The sequence below is a fragment of the Cyprinus carpio genome, chromosome A8, assembly GCF_018340385.1.
Source record: "Cyprinus carpio isolate SPL01 chromosome A8, ASM1834038v1, whole genome shotgun sequence".
NCBI lineage: Eukaryota > Metazoa > Chordata > Actinopteri > Cypriniformes > Cyprinidae > Cyprinus > Cyprinus carpio.
This window is the reverse complement of record NC_056579.1, coordinates 26,428,812-26,453,394: the sequence shown is the minus strand read 5'-3', so window position 1 is coordinate 26,453,394 and position 24,583 is coordinate 26,428,812. Positions and strand designations below refer to the sequence as shown.

The following is a 24,583-nucleotide window of genomic DNA, read 5'->3' as shown; positions in this document are numbered from 1 at the left end:
GTATCTTGGAGAGGTGAGGTGTCCACGTTGCAATATCTAACTACTGGGGTGCCTCAGGGCTCAGTTCTTGGACCACTTCTCTTCTCAGTCTACATGGCATCATTAGGTTCTGTCATTCAGAAAGATGGCTTTTCATACCATTGCTATGCTGATGACACTCAACTCTACCTCTCATTCCATCCTGATGATCCATCGGTAGCTGCTCCCATCTCAGCTTGTCTAACAGACATTTCTTGCTGGATGAAGGACCATCACCTTCAACTCAACCTTGCCAAGACAGAACTGCTTGTGGTTCCAGCAAACCCATCGTTTCATCACAATTTCACCATTAAGTTAGGCACATCAACCATAACTCCTTCAAAAACAGACAGAAACCTTGGAGTTATGATCGATGATCAGCTAACTTTCTCAGACCACATTGCTAAAACTGTCCGGTCCTGCAGATTTGCTTTATTCAACATTAAGAAGATCAGGCCCTTTCTTTCAGAACATGCTGCACAGCTCCTTGTTCAAGCTCTTGTTCTGTCCAGGCTAGACTATTGCAACGCTCTCTTGGCACGGTCTTCCAGCCAGTTCTATCAAACTTTTACAATTAATCCAGAACGCGGCAGCAAGATTAATTTTTAATGAGCCGAAAAGAATACACGTCACACCTCTGTTTATCAATTTGCACTGGCTACCAATAGCTGCTCGCATAAAATTCAAGGCATTGATGTTTGCATACAAAACCACCACTGGCTCTCCACCCCTTTACCTAAATTCATTATTTCAGACTTATGTGCCCTCTAGAAGCTTGCGTTCTGCAAGTGAACGTCGCTTGATTGTGCCATCCCAAAGAAGCACAAAGTCACTTTTACGGACTTTTAAATGAAATGTTCCCTCCTGGTGGAATGACCTGCCCAACTCAATCCGAGCAGCTGAGTCCTTTGCCATCTTCAAGAATCGGCTTAAAACACATCTCTTCCATCTTTATTTGACCCTCTAACTTTAGCACTCACCAATAAAAAAATATTTAAAAAAAAAAAAAAAAAAAAAAAAATCTAACTACCTTTCTAATCTTTTTGTATTCTATCTATTTTCTTTTCATTTATTATACAGTTATAAAAAGACCTCTAACACTAGCTTGCTCTATTCTTTTTCTATTCTATCTGTTTTCTTTTTATTTATTATATTATTTAAAAGCCCTTGCTATGTATACTGCGTTTAGGCTAACTGAGACTTGTTATAGCACTTATATATCATTGCTCTTTTGTTGTTTTTGATTGCTTCCATTGTCTTCATTTGTAAGTCGCTTTGGATAAAAGCGTCTGCTAAATGACTAAATGTAAATGTAAATATATATATATATATATATATATGGATATATAGATATAGATATTGATTGATTATACTGCTGAAATAAAATTAGTTGAGATTGTTATTTAGTGCAGTGGACGTCTCATGATGCTGTGACATTATCTTGTTCGTCAGATGAGTATCTGAGTAAATCTTGGCAGTATCCCATCGAGCTCCATGGCACTGACAGATACATGGAGAGAGGTGCAAACACTGCAGGACATCACATGAGCAGCGACGGTCTCATGCAGGGGATTTGTGTGTTTGTGATGCAGGTCACTCCAGACGACGACAAGCTCAATGACTATCACACCTGGCTCAGGAAAAACCAGGAGCAATAAAAAATCTGACTTCAGTTGCACTCCAGGATGTTTTAATAAATCATAATGTCTGCAGTAGTGAATCCACATCAGTGTACCAGTGAACTCAGATATCAGCTGCTGTTTGTCTCCTGAAAACATGAGATGTTCTAAATGTTTCATCGTTTGTTCATCAGTTCAAGAAAACATGTTTAAGTTGTGTAAAACATAAATGAACTTTTTGTCTTTTGTACATGCTTTGGATTTGTTTTAAAAAGGAGTGACAGTGTGAAATGGCATTGATTTTTGAGTATTTAATGTAGACAGGACTTAATTGACTGGATGTGAAATGGGGTCAGAGGAAGACTTAAAAACAGCTTTGGCGACACACTGGAGAATGGTTTCAGAGCGTGAGAAGCTTATTACATTTAAATTAACCTTTAAGAAAATGTTCTTTGCGCTGATGAATTGATCACAATTCTGATTTCATGTTGAGAAAGGAAGCTTCCTCTTCTCTGGCGTGGAGTTCAGAATGCCAAACAGTGTGCATATAAAAGAGTTCAAGCGATTTCTATTGTAGAGTCCTGTGTCACTGGTTATAAATGAGCAATGCAGGTCAATTAAATGGGTTTTTAATGAAATCATAATGTCCTCCACGCTAACAACAGATGACAAGACCACTCAAAACGTAATTCTCATTCAGGCTGGCAAAAATCATGCCCACATCTCAGCTGTCTGTCGTTATAGGGCATAGTCACATTGGACAAATAATAAATATGACAAACAAAATAAATAGATGACACATTTACACATCTTCATCTAAAGCAGAAGGTAAAGCATGCAGACATGATATGATCAATGAATTAAAGCCACCTGTGCTGAAACCAAAAACATCTGTGAAAGAAATGACTGGAAGGCCACATGTGTTGAATCTGCAGGTAAAGTACACTCAGATAAACAGTGAATCACATTCATTACTGTATTCTACCGGTTGCATATGTAAAACAGGGTTCCCACAGCCAGAGAAAACCTGGAAGAATGAGCTAGTTTTAAAATGGTGGTTAACAGTGTATTCCTGTTCATGATATCGAATCATGGAAATCTCTATAACCAATATAAATTTTCTAGTTGTGCTCGGTAGACACTGCCGGGAGATAGCTATAGTCTACTGAATGAGCTCCCAAACTAATATAAAGACTAATATAAAAAGAAACCCTTATCCAGTGTTAATGGAAATGCATTGATCAAAGAGTGTGGGAACCCTGTTGAAATTGATTTGCCATATGTATTCAAGACACTACTTTCACACTCATACACAGCTCTGGTTTGAGAGACGTCTTCTGTGACAGCGCTGCATTCATGCATTTGGGAATGTTGCCATGTGAGAACATGACTTTTGGAGCATCCTTTAGTCACTTCCGAAATCTTTAAACTAAATTGTTTTATGCATTGAGACAAATTTTAAAAATGAACAGTATCCATGTATAAATGTGCATAAATGCCAATATGTCCATTCCAGTATGTACAGGACCTCTGCCTGAATGGGTTGTGTACAGTGTGTCTCTTGGGGTTTGGCCAAACATGTCCATTACTAACCGTGTGAGTCTCCTAAATACAGCAGCAGCTGAACTGTTGAAGCACAGTGTTATAAATGAGCCGATCAGCCTCATCATCATCATCCACAGAGCTTTAAACAGCAGTGTTGCCAAACCCATAGCTTCACGTTTCAGTGGCATCAGCCTGTTGGGAGTCTCTCAGTGTCCGGTTCATTAGCGTCCTTTAAGGATGCCGTCCAGCACGCGGTCGCCCTTCTCTGAGAGCCAGTATCCTGCCATGGCAGCCACTCCTCCGATGAAGATGGCCGTGAAGACCATGTCTCCTTTGGCGGCTAGAGTAGCGAGAGCGCAGATCACCACACCGAAGAACATCTGCTGGAGCACGAGCACCTCGTCATCCGTCATGTCATCAAACAAGCCCTTCTCTGGCCCCGCTGTGAGGACACAAACCGAGGAGGTTACACAGCATGTCTCTCTGGGTGAACACACAGTAGAACAGTTTCTGAAACTGTGGCAGCATCAAAATGGACATAAATCACCCTATTTAGTAAGGAAAATTAAGAGCTTTCTACAAGTACTCTGTGTCAAAATATAATGGACAATTTCATACTCGTTCCTCTCTTTTTCACCACCTGACTGACACAGGAACACAGTGCTAAATGAAGAGCACAGAATGTGCATCGGGTGTCTAACTGATGCTTTACACATGTATGATGATATTCCTGTACTGGAAGAGTCAGAAGCTGATGACAAATGAGGCTTTGTCATGCAAACCTTTTGAACGGGCTACATGAGAAGTTTTAGCACTGTTTTAGTACACTAAATGAGTACCAACTAACCTACATAGTCAACATTCACACTAATGATGTCATGCTTAAATACATTGACTTTACTTTTTGAATTAAAATTCATTTTTTTGAAGCATACAGTCAATATGTCAAGGTGATACAACTGTCCTGACATCATAAAAAATTATCAAAGATAATCATATGTGATTTGCCATAATCATTCACTGTTTCTTCAAACTGCTTGACATTTGTAATATTTGAAAACATTTGCCAAATCAAAGTCACGTAGTGACCAAAGTCATGTGATTCATCCAACATGCAAAGAAACTCATGTGACTATCTGTCAAGGTCAATCATTTGATTTTAATACAATTTAATAAAATCTTAATGACATTTATGAATTGTAATGTTAGTTCACCCAAAAAAATTCTGTCATCATTTATTCACCCTTAAGTCATTCCAAACTTAAAAAAATAAGATACTTTTAGAAATGTCATTTTTGTCCATACAATGGAAGTTAATTGTTGTCAATGTTCATTATTTAAAGGGGTCGCTGACTGTTTTTTTTCTAGGCTTGATTGTGTTTATGGGGTACAGTCTAACGTGTTCATGCTTCTTTTTTTTAAAAACGCATTATTTTTCACAAAATTTACCTTTATTCCACACTGATCTGTCCCTTCTCTGACAAACACCTCGATTATTAACTATTATTATGAAGCCCCTCCCTTAGAAATACGCGATGGGCTGAGATTGGTCAGCTGGCTCAGTGTGTTGTGATTGGCTAAACCGCCTCTAGAGCGCGTCTGAACTTCACTCAGCCCCTACAAGCTCCTGCGAGCTCCCACTGGCTCTTAATGGTATGCGTTTTCCCCCCACTCATCACTTTTAGATACGCTCCCAGCTGAAACCACGCCTGCTTCTGTTAGCGGAAATATACAGTTTTAAGCCCAATGGCAATTTTATGAGCTTTTTTAACATACTACAATGCACTTTTCAATTTTTCTGCCCAGAACCTTGTCCAAAAAATACAAGCCAAGTGGCGTTCTGTAATAAATTATGCTCAATTAGCACTGCATCATTATTTTTTTTTTTGTTGTTGTTTAGAATTTCAATCATCCATTCTGCTTTTCGTTCCAGACACTCGCTGCGGAGATGACCTGGCACGTCTTAAATTGGGCTATGTCGTGCGGGATCCCTTCTCTAGGAAGCTAGCCGAAACTTGTATGGCAAGGATATAAAATCAGTATGATTTCTATATCGAGTTTCCGTTCATCTGTGAATGGAGTGTCAATGGAACGAGGTCTGGTTGCAGTGCAACAAACGTTCCTGCATGGGTCACAGGATGACCGCGTCCAGAAGGATTATCTTGTGCCCTGGACCTTCCGACCTCGCTCAACGGACTCATAGAGTTGGCACTAAGGGTAGATGCACAACTGACATGAGTAGAACGACGTAACCTACCCAATCTTACACCAAGAGCTCCTACTGGTACCCGGGTCAGTGGCGGGGTCACTACGATTTACAATCACGAGCCCATGCAGGTAGGGCGAGCTCGGCTTTCCCGGGAGGAGAAGGAGAGGCAGAGATCCCTGGGTGATGCCTCTACTGTGGTGGAACCGGTCATCACGCCTACATCTGTCTTAAAAGGCCAAGCCCGGTAGTAAGTATGAATCAACAACATCATCATAACCCACCCTACTTCCGGTAAGACTGAGATACGCTCCAATCCCGGGTAAGACTGGACAAACAGCACGATCTCATGACTGTCAAGCACTTCTGGACTCCGGGGCTGAAGGTAATTTCATGGACCATGCACTTGCACGCAAACTTCAAATTCCCCTCAGACCCCTCACTCACCAGATCACGGTTCACGCCCTCAATGGACAAAGACTGCTGGTCATCTCACTCACCACTGGAAACGTTACCCTCATCACATCAGGCAACCACTCTGAAGTCACCTCATTCTATATACTAGACTCTCCCCTTGCACCCATAGTTCTTGGTCACCCCTGGCTCCGCCCGTCCGTCACACCCCAAAGTGGACTGGCAACTTCATTCCATCCTGGCCTGGAGTAATAAATGTCACAAGTCTTGTCTAGTGTCTGCTTGTCCGTGCTGTTTCTATGTCTGTGGACCTTTTCAGGAGGAAGCAGTGGATTTGTCTAACGTGCCCACGAAGTACCTCAACCTGAAGGAAGTGTTCAGTAAGATCATGCTGCTTCTCTCCCTCCTCATCGTCCCTATGAGTGTGCCATAGATTTACTGTCAGGTAAGTCTCCGCCTAGGAGGCAAATTATATTCGGCTTTCTGTTTCAGAAAGTGAGGCTATGGAGAAAATATATTTCTGATTCTCTAGCTTCGGGGTGTCATCCGCCCTTTCTCTTCAGTGGGCGGGTTCCGAGGTTCTTTTTTGTGGGGAAGAAAGACGGGTCTCGTGCGACCTTGTATTGATTACCGGGGACTGAACAACATCACGATAAAGAATACATACCCTTTGCCGTTGATGTCTTCAGCCTTCGAGAGGTTGCAGGGAGCATCGATCTTCATGAAATTAGACTTGCATAATGCTTATCATTTGGTCCGTATTAGGGAGGGGGATGAATGTTCGGCCGCTTTTAACACCCCCAGGGGGCACTTTGAATACTTGGTCATGCCCTTCGGGCTGTCCAACTCCCCAGCGGTCTTCCAGGCATTCGTCAACGACGTGCTGCGAGATATAGTCGATCAATACATATATGTCTACCTGGATGACATTGATTTTTTCCTCTTCTCTCCAGGAACACGTGCAGCACGTTCGAACGAGTGCTTCAGAGGTTGCTAGAGAATGGGCTTTTTGTCAAGGCGGAGAAATTCGCTTTTCATGCACAGTCTGTTCTTTTTCTTGAATATATCGTGTCGACTGAGGGAATGCGCATGGATCCCGAGAAAGTTAAGGCTGTGGTAGAGTGGCCAAGTCCAGATTCGCGTAAGGCCCTACAGAGGTTTCTGGGGTTCGCCAACTTCTACCGGCATTTTATTCGCAACTTCAGCCAACTAGCCGCACCTCTGACCGCCTTGACCTCCCACAGAACTACGTTCAGGTGGTCAGACACAGCCGAGGCTGTGTTTGCCAAACTGAAGGGTTAGTTCATTTCGGCCCCAATCTTAATCACCCCTGATCCATCACGTCAGGTTTGTGGTGGAGGTCGACGCATCAGAGGTGGTAGTAGGTTCTTATCCCAACGTTCTCCCTCAGATGACAAGATGCACCCGTGCACATTTTTTTCTTTTTCATACCGATTATCCCCTGCTGAACGTAATAATGATATTGGTAACCGAGAATTGTTGGCAGTCAAGATGACATTGGAAGAATGGCGCCACTGGTTAGAAGGCTCGGGGGTTCCTTTTATAGTCGACCAGGGTTCATAAGAATTTGGGGAGAATACATTAGAACTGCCAAAAGGTTGAACTCCGCCGTACCGCCCGGGTCCGAAAAAGAATACAAAACCCGATTCGGACTTGTCGCGTGATTTTTCGACCGTTCCGAACGCCCGATCTACATCCCGAGTGTATTACGTACCTGAGACATTAGTGGTCTCCACACTCACATGGGAGGGGGAATCGAAGGTCAAGACGGCCTTAGACACCCCAACGCCTCCGCCCTTTGCCCACTTGAATCGATTATTTTGTGCCGGAGGGATTACGGTCCCCACGTTATTCAGTGGGGCATTGTTCCAATGTGCTTGTCATCCAGTCGATCAATACATACCGTACTAAATTTTTTGTCAAGCAGCAAATTCTGGTGGCTTCTCTCCAGGCTCGTTACATTCACAGTTTTGTTTTGGCTTGCTCGGTTTGTGCCACTGGTAAGACTTCCAAATCGACCCCCATGATCTGTTCCTTTTCTTCAATATCTTGTGTCCCTTCGAGAATGCCTGGTCCCGATAAGGCACTAGATTTTAGAGTACCAAGCCCAGATGCCCTCTCAGGGCAACAGAGGTAGTTTTGACCAACTTGGACCGGTTTTTCGAAGGCGGCCCACTTTGTTCCCTTGCCCAAATTACCCTCACCAAGGAGACAGCGTTGACTGTCATAGATCATGTCTTTCGTTTTCACATGGCCTCCCGACAAACGAGGGGTTTAGTTCGACAGGGGACCCCCAATCACCCCAAATTTTGGCGTCAGTTTTGTAGTTGTTGTGAGCGACTAGAAGTCTGTCCTCAGGGTTTCATCCCCAAGCAATGGTCCCTCACCGACAAGAGCCAACCAAGATTTGGAAAGGGTGTTTGCGATGTCCGGTCTCCAAGAATCCTTCCTCCTTGGAGCCAACAACTGTCGATGGTTGAGTACGCCCACAATACATTATGACTATATCAGCTATGGAAACCACCTGGATCAGGCTCTCTTATCGATTATTACACGACAATAAGGTAAGGGAGAATACATTAGAACGCCAGGAGGCGTCTCTAGGCAGGCTCGGGGGCACTGTCCGGTTCGGATAAATGCCCTTTTCCTGCTCGTCTCATGTTACGTCCCATGTTGATTGTTTCATGTTGGCTTTCGTCTCTTGTCATCTTGATCAGCGGCAGCTGCAGCCCATTACATCAGCCTACTTAATGCCCTGTCTTTCGTCTCTAGTTTGTCAGATCGTTGTTTGAGGTCCTCCGTGTTTGATGTCTGTGTCTCATCTGCTCAGCATTCCTCCTTGTGTCTTCGTTCCTGTTCGGTCTCTGTGGATTACACCATCATCACCCGGATACCTCATCATCACTCACCTGCGCACTCAATCACCTTCTCACCGATCTGTGCTGCCATCGAGTTCCCTGCGCCACCCACCACCAACCCAGCCTGACGTTACGTATCTTAATAAAAACTGTTACTTGCAACTTGCATCCTGTCCTTTATACCCATGACATGTTTCTCCTCTATGCCCCACCTTTCTAAACGCGTCGTCTTTTTCCAAGCTTATCTGTCTGAGAAGCGAGGTGTGCTCTGATTGGCCAGCTATCCAGTGAGTTGTGATTGGCCAAATGTTTCAAGCATCTGACGGAAATGTTACGCCCCTCAACATATATTGTTATGGCATGTCCCGGTCAGAACACCGGCATGACAGGACAAAAACTTTAAAACCCATTACAAACGAGGCAGTTGTTGCATCCAGTGGGGACATAACAAATAATAAAAAAAAAACATACTGTCTTTTTATGCGTTGCATATTGCGCCACATAAACATAAAACCATGTCTGCATTTGTGATCGGACTACACTGCACTCATCATTGTCAAATCATTTACATATTTAAATCTACTTACATAATCATAGTCAAATCCTTTACATATGTTAACCTACTTACATACCGTGAGTCAGAAGCACCAGACTGTCCTTGCAAAGAGTGAGGAATGGCCAGCGGCTTGAGTGAGCGTCAGCCAGCGGCTATAATGAGGAACGGCTGGCGGATTTGACGAAGGTGCGGCCGGGGGTTTGCGGCAACCACATGTGACGACCCCGGGCTGGACTCCGCTTCATCCACGATGAAAGCCAATCTGGCGATCCACCGCGGGAAGTTGATGTATTTCCTCAGCGACCAGCACAGATCAGCTCTGTGCATGACAAAGTGTATATCGTGCTTGTTTGGAAGGCCAAACAAAGTAGTTTTGCTTTCACAATAAAACACACAGCTTCTCCATGAAATGGCGCCGGCGGCAACAGTGAGAATAAAAGGTACGACTTCTTTCTTTGCGTGAACATTTGAGCCGTGTTATGCAAATCTTCCCACATAGTGACGTAAATATGTGCGGGCGTGTTTAAATGAGCCGTTTTAGGTGAAGCGTGGACGAGTCTTAACTTTTGTAAAGAATATCTCTTTATATATAATACATTATTCTCAACAACACAAAACATCTTCATTAACCAAGAACATCTAACAACACAAAGAAGAAAAAAACTTGAAATTGCATCAAACAAACCACCCAAATAAAACTGTCTGGTCCTGCAGATTTGCTTTATTCAACATCAAGAAGATCAGGCCCTTTCTTTCAGAACTCCTTGTTCAAGCTCTTGTTCTGTCCAGGCTGGACTATTTCAACTCTCTCTTGGCAGGTCTTCCAGTCCGTTCTATCAAACCTTTACAATTAATCCAGAATGCGGCAGCAAGGCCAATGCATTAAAACTGTTCAGTTTAATCACCATTCTATATTAATGCGCAGCTTTAATTGATGAGCGTGCACACACACACACACACCACTGGTACACAGATCTGAGATCGCGCTGTGCAAAAAGTAACATTCAGAAGCTCATAAACTTGTTGTCAGCACTGCCACGCGACTTTTATTAATCGATACTGAATCACTTCATTATATTTCTCAGCAAGGAGGGGGTAAAATTGCTGTTTTTAAGTAACTAAACTCAGCTTCACTGTAGAGAGACAGACGCAGACAATTTACACCTCTTTCTCTCTCTCTCTGTCTATCTTTATCTCTCTCCCTAAAAACGGCCATATTTGAGAAAATTTTGCACTGGATATAGCTGTCAGTCATTTAACATTTCTATCATAAAACATACTGTTAAAAGTTGACTAATATTAAATGATTTGCAGCTTCGTCTTACCTTGCTCTCTATAATGTTAAACTGGCGCTTGGCGCTCTGCTTCTGTCAGCAGTAAACCCACCTACTTTGATTTAATTGGTCATCTCAGTCATTTTGACATTGACGACTGCTGAGGCTTTGCTCTGAAGTGGCTAGTATGTGCAGCGGTCGCATGCATCCATAGACTACAGCAAGTTAATTCTTACACTTTAATAGTATTTATAGCTCCTAACAGGCTGTGTGACTATGATAAGTTATTACCTCTAAATGTACGTCAGTATGCAGTTTTCCCTATTGCTTGTGTGCAAGCCATTATCCCTCTGCGTGCCACTGTTGGCACGCATGCCGTAGGTTGCCGACCCCTGCTTCAGACACTTACATTGCTGCTTCATCCATGCAATAAATACGCAGCTTTCGACTGCTCAGGTAACTTCGTCGGTAAGATGACGAGAGCCATTGAAAAACTTCAGAAAAGTAAAACTACTTCACTTTAGCATTACTGGCCACGAGTCCTAAGGAGAGATCACACATCAGCTGCTCAAAAAATGTGTCAGTGAGACGAACGGAGCGCGAGCATAATCCTCTGACAGTCACAGGCGGTAAATAGTGGAGTGCGTGAAGGAGAGATGAGAGGCACGAACACTGTTCAAGGTCTCCATTAATTCTTGCCTGTAGTAATTTAATGTGTATATATTTTGAATGCTTTGAATCGCTATAGAAATCATGATTCATTCGGTTCTTAGCTTTTGAAATTGATTACTGTCCGAAATCGGCGATTCACGAATTTAAAATCATGTTTCAAGATCGATGCATATGCATCGTCAGGATTTGTAATCAATGCATCAATAATGTTCAGTCAATCTGCACAGCAAGGCCTCAGGATCTCATCACTGTATCTCTGTGCATTCAAAATCCCATCAATAAAATGCACCTGTGTTCATTATCCATAACATAAGCCTGCCCATACTATAACCCCACCGTCACCATGGGCCACTCGGTCCACAACACTGACATCAGCAAACCGCTCACCCACACAACGCCATACACACTGTCTGCCATCTGCCCTGTACAGTGAAAACCGGGATTCATCCGTGAAGAGAACACCTCTCCAAAGTGTCAGACGCCATCGAATGTGAGCAATTGCCCACTTCACTCAGTTACGCTGATGAACTGCAGTCAGGTCGAGACCCCGATGAGGACGATGAACATGCAGATGAGCTTTCCTGAGACGGTTTCTGACAGTTTGTGCAGAAATTCTTTGGTTATGCAAACCGATTGTTGCAGCAGCTGTCCGGGTGGCTGGTCTCAGACGATCTTGGAGGTGAAGATGCTGGAAGTGGAGGTCCTGTGCTGGTGTGGTTACACGTGGTCTGCGGTTGTGAGGCCAATTGGATGTACTGCCAAATTCTCTGAAACGCCTTTGGAGACGGCTTATGGTAGAGAAATGAACATTCAGTTCACGGGCAACAGCTCTGGTGGACATTCCTGCAGTCAGCATGCCAATTGCATGCTCCCTCAAAACTTGCAACATCTCGAGTATTGTGCTGTGTGATAAAACTGCAAATTTTAGAGTGGCCTTTTATTGTGGCCAGCCTTAGGCACACCTGTGCAATAATCATGCTGTCTAATCAGCATCTTGATATGCCACACCTGTGAGGTGGATGGGTTATCTCGGCAAAGGAGAAGTGCTCACTAACACAGGTTTAGACAGATTTGTGAACAATATTTGAGAGAAATAGGCCTTTGGTGTACATAGAAAAAATCTTAGTTCTTTGAGATCAGCTCCTGAAAAATGGGGGCAAAAACAAAAGTGTTGCATTTATAATTTTGTTCAGTGTACATATATCACATCTGTAGTTGCTCCTGCAGTTCCTGCTTTGTTCAGCTCATTTTGTCATACTTTTAGTGTGGAAGCGTTGGGCTTAAGCATGTGTTTACTTACTCGGTGGCAGATTCTCCACACAAATGCTGTCCCGTCGAATGAATCCCTCCGCACACTCGCAGCGAAACGAGCCCTCCTCATTTATACAAGCTTCATTGAGTCCAGGACAGGCAATGGCTCTCTCCGAACACTCATCAATGTCTGAGAAAGCCAGAAAGACTCTCATCAAACCTCATATCAACAGCCAACTCGTAAGCATCAAATGTATGCGGGCTAAAATAAGGTTTGTAGAAGCTGTCCAGGTATGGTCCATAAACACACACTTACCTAGACACTTTGCTCCAGTGAGTCTGAAACCTCGAGCACACTTCTTACAGCGAGCAGGTCCACTTCCCATACAGCCCACACACGCCTGATCACAACCTACACACAGCTTTATGAGTGCACACTCAAACACATAGCATGCATTTGTGAGCATTAGCATGGGACTGACCTCTGCATTCATAAGAGCCATCCGTGTTGAAGCAGTATGTGTTGGATGGACAACGAGCTAATTCAGTGCCGCATTCATCCACATCTGCAGTAAACACACACACAGAGTGATTAAAAGCTATGTTACACTGGTGATAGAAGGCAGCATACACATCATATGGAAACATCTTGCTGCGGTTGAAAATAATTGTAATCTAGCAAATGGTGTCATTATTTGCTCACCATAATGTTGTTAGAAATCCATAATGTTTTCTGTGGGACACAAAAAACTATTTTTCACACGACAATTCATAGTGACCACGTCTGATCAGTTCCCAATAGTACATTTACAGTTCACAGCATTTACTGTGAGTTGCACTGAGAAACTGAAAACACCAGATCATGAACTGCTCACGTGTAAATGAACATAGTGTTCGCGTTCACACTGAGATACACTGCACATTTGTGATTTTTATAATCGCACTAAGCCATATTACAATTTCAGTTTTATTCTGATTAGGTCTGCCTCCATAATAGCTGAGCATTAGTCAACGAGAAGAGGCCTAGTCTAAGTTATTATTTACTTAATTGCGGAAAAAAAAAAAATTGTCCATGATGAACAGATCATTAATGGCTGGTCCTTGAGGTTCTTTGCAGTATATCAGACAGGAAATCCGAAAGTTTGGCTATCATTGATCCACCCCAAATATAGTGGGTTTAGAAAAGAATCAGCCCCCCTTTAAAATAATCATATTTTGTTGCTTTGCAGCCTGAAAGTTTTTGTTTTATCTGGTTGTATTTACTCAGTGCAACTTATAAGATCCAAGTGAAAGATAAAACAGAAAATCACTGCTTTGGAAAAAGGATCACCCCCTTGTGTCAGTTTTTTGCTGAAGCACATTTTGCTTTAATTACAGCCTTCAGTTTGTCAGTTTAAATCTAGATTAAAGACCCACCTCTTTAACCTGGCTTAAACATAACACACTAACACATTTCTAATATTCAAATCCATTAAAGGATTCTTAGGCTGCATTAAAATTAGGAAAACCGGAACTGGGAACACTTCCCATAACACCCGATGTACTTGCTACATCGTTAGAAGAATGGCATCTACGCTAATATTAGTCTTTTTCTCTCTTATTCTGAGGTCACCGTAGCCACCAGATCCAGTCTGTATCCAGACTCAGATGGTCACTGCAGTCACCCGGATCCAGTACGTATCCAGACCAGATTGTGGATCAGCACCTAGAAAGGACCTCTACAGCCCTGAAAGACAGCGGAGACCAGGACTAGAGCCCCAGAGACAGATCCCCTGTAAAGACCTTGTCTCAGACGACCCCCGGGACAAGACCACAGGAAACAGATGATTCTTCTGCACAATCTGACTTTGCTGCAGCCTGGAATTGAACTGCTGGTTTCGTCTGGTCAGAGGAGAACTGGCCCCCAACTGAGCCTGGTTTCTCCCAAGGTTTTTTCTCCATTCTGTCACCGATGGAGTTTTGATTCCTTGCCGCTGTCGCCTCTGGCTTGCTTAGTTGGGGATACTTCATTTCCAGCGATATCGTTGACTTGATTACACAGATACTATTTAAACTGAACTGAGCTGGATGATGACATTGAAATCAATGAAGATCTGCCTTTTTGCTTTATTGACACACTATTTTTCTATTTAATGCTGTTCAGTTGCTTTGTTACAGTTTGTATTGTTAAAAGCGCTATATAAATAATGGTGACTTGACTTGACTTGTTCAGATTTGTCTCTACTAACTTTGCACATTAAGACTTTGCAATATTTGGCCGCTCTTCTTTGCAGAACTGCTCAAGTTCAGTTCAAACTGATGGTGAGTGTTTGTGGACTGCAGTCTTCAGTTCATTCCTCAGATTTTCAGTGGGGTTTAAGTCTGGGCTCTGACAAGGCCAACCTTTTTCTCCTTCAGCCACTTGTGTGATCAGTATTGCTGTGTGCTTTGGGTCAACAAGGTAAACCTTCTTCCCACTGACAACTTTCTGGCAGAGGGCAGCAGATTTTCTTCAAGAATTTGACGTTATTTTGTCCCATCCATTTTCCCTTCTGTCCTGATAAGTGCTCCAGTCTCTGCTGCAGAGAAACATGCCATAACAGGATATCACCACCTTCATGCTTTACTGGAGGAATGCTGTTATATGGATGGTGAGTTGTATTGGATTTCTGCCAGACATATCGTTTGGTGTTGAAACCAAATATTTCAGATTTAGTCTCATCTGCCTCAGAATCTTCAAGCTGTGTTTTGGCAAAGCTCAGTCTGACTGTATGTGGCTTTTCTTGAGGAGTGGCTTTTTTCTTCAACCCTCCCATACAAGCCACATTTGTGGAGAATTTGTAATATTATTATCACATGCAAACAATGACCACTCCTTGTCATAAACTCCTGCAGCTGCTTCAGAGTTGCTGTCGGCCTCTTGGTTGCCTCTCTGATGAGTATCCTCCTGCTCTTTCATCAGTTTGCGATGTCCTGATCCAGGGAGGCTATGTGTTTTACTAAATACCTTCTTAATAATAGACTTCACTGTGCTTCTAGGCACCGTGAAATGTTTTTGTCTCCATCTCCTGACTTGTGCCTGTCCACAACTTTATCCTGGAGATCCTTTGACAGTGCCTTGTCACCCATAGTAGATTGTTTGCTTCAGTTGCTCTACCAAGGACTGAAATACAAGAAAGTTATTTTCATGCTGAGCTAATCAAAATGATTAAAGCTGATCACAGCTGAAAGTCAGATGGCTTTGTTCGACATTGGCTATGTTTACATGCACAACTTTTTCAGACTGAATTCATTACGATTGATGAATTTGAATTTAGTGTTTACGTGAAAGCTAAATAAAGTGATTTGGTTGATGTGCGCATTTATATGTCACAATCTTCAAATTGGAATTTGCGCCCAAATCTGAAATTTCAGTTCAAATCATAATTTGCATCGTCTGTGGATGGGAATCCAAAACAAGGTCTGGTGGGAGGTTATCCTGCTCCACTTGTGAAAAGAGTTTTATAATGACAGGACACTCATTTATACAACACTTTATTCAACAAGAACAGCTCATTCCGCGAGTCATACGTCATTGGGCATTGCACATGCACAGTCCTTTCAGTTTCAGTTTTCAATCTGATCAAGTGTTTACATGCACTCTCAATCGTATTAGAAAAGGAATAAACCACCCCTTTCAATCCAACTGAAATCTCTTTCAGAACGAGCTCAATAGGATCGATTAAGGTGTTTACATGAAGGCTTTTCAGTTTGATTGAGCCGTCAATACGATTACTAATGGATAATTTGGTTGCATGTAAAAGTAGCCATTGAGAAGGTGATTAGCTACACCTGATTGAGTTTACAAGTCATTTTTAGGCATAGGGTGATCCTTTTTCCAACTCAGTGATTGTTTTTTTTTTTGTTTGTTGGTGTTTTTTTTGTTTGTTTGTTGTTTTATTTTGACATGTTGGTGTTTTATCTTTCACTTGGTAAATACAGCTGGATAAAACAAAAACTGTGTTCGTCTTAATTTCAGGCTGCAAAGCAACAAAATGTGATTATTTTCTTTTCTAAACAAACTGTATGATTTATGATTTAAAGTGAAAAATGTAAAGTAGTAGCAACTTTACATGTTAATGTTATCTAAATAAATGTGCGCTATTAGGCACATATCCAATTGCTTGTGCTAATATTAGTGGAAATAACTTAAAATCATTTTTGCTCATGCAGATAAGAGTAATACATCATACAAAACTGTAAAAGTTCTACTTTTAAATTTTATACACTCACATCATCAACAAAATGTTGTCCTTTTGTAAAATAATGAAAACAAACAGACTGCGCTTTCTGCCATTTCAGTCTACATGAACTGGAAAACATCACAAAACTGAGCACCCACTGCACTGCGGAGATGGCGAGTCAGCATCGTTACCTTCATCTTTGCAGCCAACATGGACTCAGAAAACACTAGTTTATTAAGAAATAAATATTTTTAAGTGATTAGTCAACTAATGGCTAATGGCTTAAATGAAGGGGCAGCCCTATAATTCTGTTAAATCATGCAGTCCTACATAATAGTTATATGTGAAGCCTGACAACCTCTGGTCACTGTGTGCTTGGGTCGTAAATCTCCATTTGTGTTTCATACAGAAGGTCATATTTGTTTGGAACAACATAAATGTGAATAATTAACTAAAGATGTTTCAACTATTGCGCTAAATCATAAGAGAAATAATTGGTTAGCAGACAAATGCTACATCATGACCATGCTTTTGGATTCATTCTGTACAATTAAAGCCATACGCAGCTTTGTGTTCTTTTGCCAGTTGATCACGAATTTAATAATATTTATTGTTTCATTTCCCAAATCCTCACCCTTTCACCCTCTAATTTCTCAGGTTTATTTTCTTGTCATTCACTTTTAATCTCTGTTTTCGCATCTCTTACTGTGGTGAACGTGGTGTAAATGAACAATTTTATGGCCATGTATTAAGAATTTATTAATTTGTTCCGTCATTTTAGTTAAATCATGTGTTATCTAGGGAACAAATTAATGAAACATGGACCATGGCCACATATTAATAAGTCGAGGAAGGAATTAACAAGTTGTAGGAATGAATTATATATATATGTCCTGCTCGTGTCCCGGAACCCCTTCAAAGGGCAGAACCCGATATGAAACAATTATCTATTATTATATTTAAACATGACTTAAATATGTGACCTATGCTGGCAAAATGAGTCACAATGAGCAATTTTTCAAAAATTGTCAATAATGTTCACATTCTCCATTAAAAGACCTTCAGGATGATGTATGATTTGAATCGGACGAAAAATGACTGAGCTACACCTGTTCAAGTTTTCTGAAGGTTCCACAGCAAAAGCACAGAGCAACGGTGCATCTTTTCCTCCACTTCTTTTCTTAATAATAATTACTATATTAATAAACTCAGTATAGAGATTACCTCAAATTTGACTAAAATCTTTCACTTTTTTTTGCATGTAGCTCAAAATTAACCCATGCGCATTCCTACTCATCTTGCTAGCACAGGTCACATATTACATTTCTATTGCTTTCCACGATAAGGGCATGGTATTGTTTCTATTTTAATATACTTTAAAAGTTTGGATAACATTAAAAGCATAGTTTGTACATTATTGAATTATTTTCGCAAAAGATCCAGCCCTGTCACTGTCACTCACTTGTACATGAGCCGCATGCACCCCAAAATTAAACTGCTTAATCGACCATTGATAGATTTGATCGATTACATCTCTTAGCCACAACGAATCGCTCGTTGATAAATCGTTGACATCCCTGGTGCAAACCACTTTCCAAATGAGTTTGTATTTCTGGAGAAGTGCTTTTGAACTCACCAACACACTTATTGCTGTGAAGGATCCATCCAGGCTTACAGTCCAGACACTTGTTGTCCTGTGGACTTGTGCACTTTTTACAGGAATGATGGCAAGCTGCATAAAACAGACAGACATTTGAACATTTGATAAGATGTTTCAACATCATGTTTCCCGTAGGCTCCTGAGAGCGGTTACCTGTACAGGGTGGCTGTGTGTGGTTGGAGCTCTTTTCTCTGTAGTATCCGTCGGCACAGTCCTGACACAGGACGCCCGAGTATCCCGGGTCACAAACACAGTCTCCATCTCCCAGACGTGTGCCTTCACCTTCACAGCGGCCCAGACCTCCACACACTCCTCCAGGACCTGACGGACACTCTGCACACACACAGAAATAAGCCCAGAATCAGCTTCTCTGCCGATATTGGAGTGTGAAAACATTTTTGTGAATTAAAAAAGCATATCAAGGAACACATAATTCATACAGAGCCTCAGGCAAATGGTCCAGAGTGGTGTCTGGTTCACAATCGAATCGTTCCTGAGAACCGGTTCTTCTTATGGTGCTTTTCCACTGCATGGTAAGGTACGGTACGGCTCGGTATGGTTAACTTTTGGGGGTTTTCCACTGGGTACAGTACCTGGTACCTGGTACTTTTTTCAGTACCACCTCAGTTGAGGTTCCAAGTGAACCGAACCATTACCAAAACATGACGTGTAAACTCTGCTGAGCAACGATTGGCTGAAGAGAATCGTCATTACCTGTGTCACTGAACTTGCGACACAAACACAACAGAACCGTAGATTTAAATCAGCACAGCCAGCGAAGGATCAAATGCCACTGTTTTGAACGAGCGCACCTTTTTTTAACAACCAAAAAGTGGCTGTTTCATTGTCTGTGGAGGAAGTACTTACGTTCCTCTCGTTGATAGCAGAGAAGCGGATCCAGCGAGAGCTTGATGGGGCGATGCAGAATGAAAAAGTTTTTCAGGAGTCACGGTAGTAGAGGCGGCGCAACTATAATGACATGTGAATAATCCCGCCCACTCTAATGTGGTATTAAACTTCAGTGGAAACGCAAACCGAGCCGTGCCGAGCCGAGTTGTACCACGCAGTGGAAAAGCGCCATTAGTAAACTATATAAACCAGTTCACCAATTCAGACTGAAGCATCTGAAACAGTTCGCGGCTCAAGCAGCAAAGATCTACAAGTTGATCAAAATGCACTTTCGGACGCTTGACAGTCTCTCCAACTCAAATGAGCCAAAATAGCAGCGAATCTGATCCTATGATGAATGAACCGATTCAGTGCTCTAGTTCATCCAACAGCCACTGAACTGAGGAAACAGTTCAACTCAGACTGAAGACAGATGAGCTGCTGACATGCTCATGCGTGAACCCAACATTTGAATGAATGTTTTTATGGTTTCTCATGGATTGTGTAAAAAGTTTATTCACTTTATATGCTTTAGACAAGTTTCACATCATTATTGGGTGCTTTAATAATATGCATATCCATGATGTCACTGTTTGATAATGTAAACAAACTAGTGAAATGAACCAGTTCATTTGAAACAAACTGTCAGAAAGAACCAGTTTCTATAAAAGAATCAGATTTCTGCGTTTGACTGAGGCTCTAGATTACAGATAATAATGTTCTGAATAATGTTCCGTTTCTTGCACAGACTGATCATTTCACTTCATAAGACCTCAATATATCGTCAGGAGTCACGGGTATTAAAGGGATACTCCACCCCAAAATGAAAATTTTGTCATTAATCACTTACCCCCCATGTCGGTCCAAACCCGTAAAAGCTTTGTTTGTCTTTGGAACACAATTCAAGATATTTTGGATGAAAACCGGGAGGCCTGTGACTGTCCCATAGACTGCCAAGTAAATAACAGTGTCAAGGTCCATAAAAGGTATGAAAGTCGTCATCAGAATACTCCATCTGCCATCAGACGTGCAATCTGGGTTAAATGAAGTGACGAGAACACTTTTTGTAAGCGAAGAAAACTAAAATAACGACTTTATTCCACAATTCCTTTGTCAACAGTCTCTTCTGTGTCTCTCCATATTACCGTATGCTGCGTATGCTCTTCTGTATCATCTGCACCACAACGGTGCAATGTTTTCTTTCAAATCAAAGCTAAATACACATAGAAACAGCGCATCCATGTGGCGCGGATGATACAAAAGACCATCGCAGCATACGGTGATATGGAGATAGATTCTGTACTGACCCCGATATTGCTTGACCTACATATGGACATACAAGCGATAAACAATTCTGTAAAAGAGCTAAAAGCGGAAGTTAGAAAATCTAGCCATCGCAGCGAAACAGACACGTGACCGGATCGATTGCGTTCAAGCAGCTGCACGTGAGGATAGGAGGATAGTCACGAACCTGAGAAAGCAGCAAGAACAACTTACAGATAAAGTGACGAACATGGAGGATAGGAGCAAGGGAAATAATGTACAACTGGTGGGGTTGCCAGAGGGGGCGGAAGGCTCCGATGCAGCCAGCTTCCTCAGAGCTAATGTTTCCAAGTGGATTCCTGCACTGAAAGGGCGCGATACTGAGATTGAGCGGGCTCATCGCGTCTATGACGGAAGAAAAAGTAACTCCGAGCAGCCGTGTACTCTTATCTTTCGTGTGCTGAAATGGCAGGACAGATCAGCAATCCTGAAGGGTGCACCGCAGGCATACCTGGTGAAATATAATGTCATGCCGCTGTTTTTTCTGACTTCAGTCCAGCCACGTCTGCCAGGAGAAGGAACCTCAACCCAGTCCTTAGGAGGATGACAGCACTGGGTCTGTAACGTTTCTCATCTATCCAGCGATAATTAAACTATGGCACAATGGTGAGCAGATGGTGCTCTCAGAAAGCAGAGGATTTTATCAGCTCACTGCCACAGAAGAAGGCATCTTAACTGCCCAGGAGAGGAGGATAACAAGGTGGACGTGGACACTTAAGTTTCTGCTGTGATCTTCTATCCTGCAAACTTGTCTAGTGACTGATAAGCTTTGAAATCTTTTCTTCGAGCTAATGATTACTAGTTCTGGACACTGTGGGCTTTTTGGGGATATGTTTTGCGTTGGAGTGCATCGGTCACGTATCCAAATATTTTTCTGTTTTTTTTTTAAGGCAGACCTATATTCTCGGTCTGTTTTGGTTTTTGTTCAAAGTTGTTTGTCGTTCCTTTTTTTGTGCTACTTTTATTTTATACAACAGACATTAATAGCTTTATTTATTTCATATGAATTTTAAAAGGATTGTGGCACTATGGTTTGGTATATAGAGTTACTTTAAGGAGATCTCATTCTGTGCGGGATTGGATTGCGCCATCTTCTGGTCGACCATCTATTTTCTTGGTGTGCGGTGGAATTGTTGATCGCATTGCAATGCCTTTCTCTGTCAAATCTGTTTGGAATCGGGAATTATCTGACCTAATTTGTCTGTTGACTTGGGAGAAAGTGTGGTCTAACCTCAGTTTAACCTCTAAAAACGTGGCTCATCATCTTATATATTTCAAAGTTATTCATAGAGCATGTATAATAACTCCTTGTAAAGATTCAAAATAAAACTACAACCAAATTACAATTGCCATTGCTGTATTACTGCGTCAGCAGGTACTTCTCGTCATATGGTTGGGGAGTGTCCTATTCTGTTAATAATCTATGGACACATGTAAACTTTGTTTTATCCTCGTTACTACAAACTGATTTCATGGTTGAGCCAAGTTTATGTGTCATTAATGTACAGCAGCACAAATTGATGGGGCTGAACTGGGTGCTGTTGATGTTTGGCATTGTACTTTTTCTAAAGCACTGGACTATATAGAGGATGTACTGTATGTCGTTGTATGTATAAAAATAAATAAAAATTTTATCACAAAAAAAAACTAAATTACGAAGTCACTTGCAATCGCCACTTGACGCTGTGGTGCTTAAACAATTAAAACTAATTTAGTACTATAAAGTACAGGGTCCTGCAAGTCATCTGTTTCATTCTTTGTGAGCATCGGACCAAACTCAGGGCACCAGAGAGAAAACGGCGCGAATCAAAAGATCAGTCAGACCTGAGTATGTATCAGTCTTTGCTTTTATCTTTCTCTGCTGAAGTCCATACTGCCAAATATTCATAATTCCACAACATGATCAACAGCACTCCAGACACATGTAATCTCTTCAAAACATTTAATTCTCTCCTCTGTCCCCCTCCAATCAGCTGATGATTTCGCCAAATTCTACACAGACAAACTAGAACAATCAGTAGTCAGTTCTCAGCCCCACACACACAGGACCTCAAACCAACCACACCCACTGTTAAAACTCCCATCTTCTCCCTCTGTCCCCTCAAAACTTCTCCTCTCCAGCCATCCTACAACATACCTTCTAGACCCAATCGCCTCACACCTTCTCCAAACTATCTCTCCTACACTTTTACCAGCACTCACACACATCATCAACACATCTCTCCTCACAGGCAACTTCTCCACTGCATTCAAGCAGGCTCGGGTAACCCCACTGCTCAAAAAAACCTACATTAAACAATTCTCTTATAGACAGCTACAGACCTGTCTCTCTCTTTCCATTCATAGCGAAAACCCTTGAATGAGTTGTTTTCAACCAGGTATCATTGTTTCTCTCACAGAACAACAAACTGGATGCTAACCAGTCAGGTTTCAGGAGTGGGCATTCAACTGAGACTGCGCTACTGTCAGTCATGGGAGCCTTGCGGATTGCAAAAGTTGATTTCAAATCATCAGTTCTTATTCTGCTGGATCTATCTGCTGCTTTTGACACTGTCAATCATCAGATCCTCCTGTCTGCCCTCTCATCACTGGGCATCACAGGGATTCCACTTTGCTGGTTTGAATCCTATCTCACTGCTAGGTCTTTTTAGGGTGTCCTGGGGAGGGGAGGTATCCAAAGGACATCAACTGGTCACTGGGGTTCCTCAGGGATCAGTTCTTGGACCAGTCTCTCTTCTACATATACACTACATCACTGGGTCCCATCATACAGGCACATGGCTTCTCTAACTATTGCTATACTGATGACACACAGCTCTATCTCTCATTACAACCAGATGATCCAACGGTAGCTGCATGGACCTCAGGCTACCTGGAGGACATCTCAGCATGGATGAAAGAATTATCACCTACAGCTCAACCTGAAAAAGACTGAGCTTCTTGTCTTCCCTGCCTCTCCAACTCTACAGTATGATTTCTCCATCCAGCTAGGTTCTTCTACAATTACTCCATCAAGTTCGGTCAGAAATCTTGGTGTAATCTTTGATGACCATCTGACCTTCAAAGACTACATTGCAAAGACTGGTCGATCTAGCAGGTTTGCATTGCACAACATCAGAAAGATCAGGCCCTTTTAACGGAGCATGCTGCACAACTTCTTGTCCAGGCCCTTGTCATTTCTAGGCTGGACTAATGCAGTGCTCTTCTGGCTGGACATTCATCAAGCACAATCAAACCTCTACAAATGATTCAGAATGCAGTGGCACGACTGGTCTTCAATGAACCCAAAAGAGCCCATGTTACACCTCTCTTTATCTCATTGCATGGCTTGCATCAAGTTCAAGACACTGATGCTTGCATATAGAACAGCCACAGGCTCAGCACCCGCCTACTTCCACTCACTACTACGAATCAACATCCCCTCCAGAAGTCTGAGATCTGCTAGTGAGTGACACCTCGTGGTACCATCACAGAGAGGCTCAAAATCACTTTCCAGAACATTCTCGTTCACCATTCCTGGCTGGTGGAATGATCTTCAAACCCCTATCCGGAATTCTGAATCCCTGACAATTTTCAAGTGACAGCTGAAAACTCATCTCTTTCAATGCTACTTTACTTCATCATAAAAAAATCCTTCTCTTTATTTATTCCTTCCTTTTCTAGCTTGTAATTATTCGAACAATGCCTGAAACTTAGTATTACGAGCACTTCCTGTGTCTGTTTGCCCCTTTAAGAAGAATCACTATTATGTATTCCCCAATTGTAAGTCGCTTTGGATGAAAGCTTCTGCAAAATGACTAAATGTAAAATGTAAATAACTGCATGATAGTATCATTAACGACCACGAGAATAATATTGTTCTCCACAATTGGTAAGATATTCTAAACTCAACCTATCGTTGGACGAATAGTTTATAAAGTGTTAATTATTAATTCTGACTCATTTACTGTTTAACTCAGTCCTGGTGCACAGATTTGTATACCTTTGAGTATATTGATCCTGAATTCCCTTACATAGTAAAGAAAAAATAGTCACCTACATCTTGGATGGCCTGAGGGCGAGTAAATTAACAGCAA

At 42.0% G+C, this 24,583-nt stretch overlaps 1 protein-coding gene across 2 annotated transcripts in view; it reads right to left on the bottom strand.

Moving 5' to 3' along the window:
- Positions 1-2,250: 2,250 nt before the first annotated feature.
- Positions 2,251-24,583, bottom strand: part of LOC109095499 (protein disulfide isomerase Creld1) — a 28,182-nt gene continuing 5,849 nt past the window's right edge. The window contains exons 6-11 of one of the 2 annotated variants that reach the window (XM_042762978.1): positions 18,450-18,629; positions 18,273-18,368; positions 12,917-13,000; positions 12,751-12,846; positions 12,484-12,624; positions 2,251-3,624 (exon numbers count right to left, since the gene is read on the bottom strand). In XM_042762978.1, the coding sequence (XP_042618912.1) occupies positions 3,404-3,624; positions 12,484-12,624; positions 12,751-12,846; positions 12,917-13,000; positions 18,273-18,368; positions 18,450-18,629 (818 nt within the window). In that variant the 3' untranslated portion in view covers positions 2,251-3,403. Of the gene's footprint in view, positions 3,625-12,161; positions 12,327-12,483; positions 12,625-12,750; positions 12,847-12,916; positions 13,001-18,272; positions 18,369-18,449; positions 18,637-24,583 lie in introns of those variants that run through there. The other variant, XM_042762979.1, reaches the window with a different exon arrangement.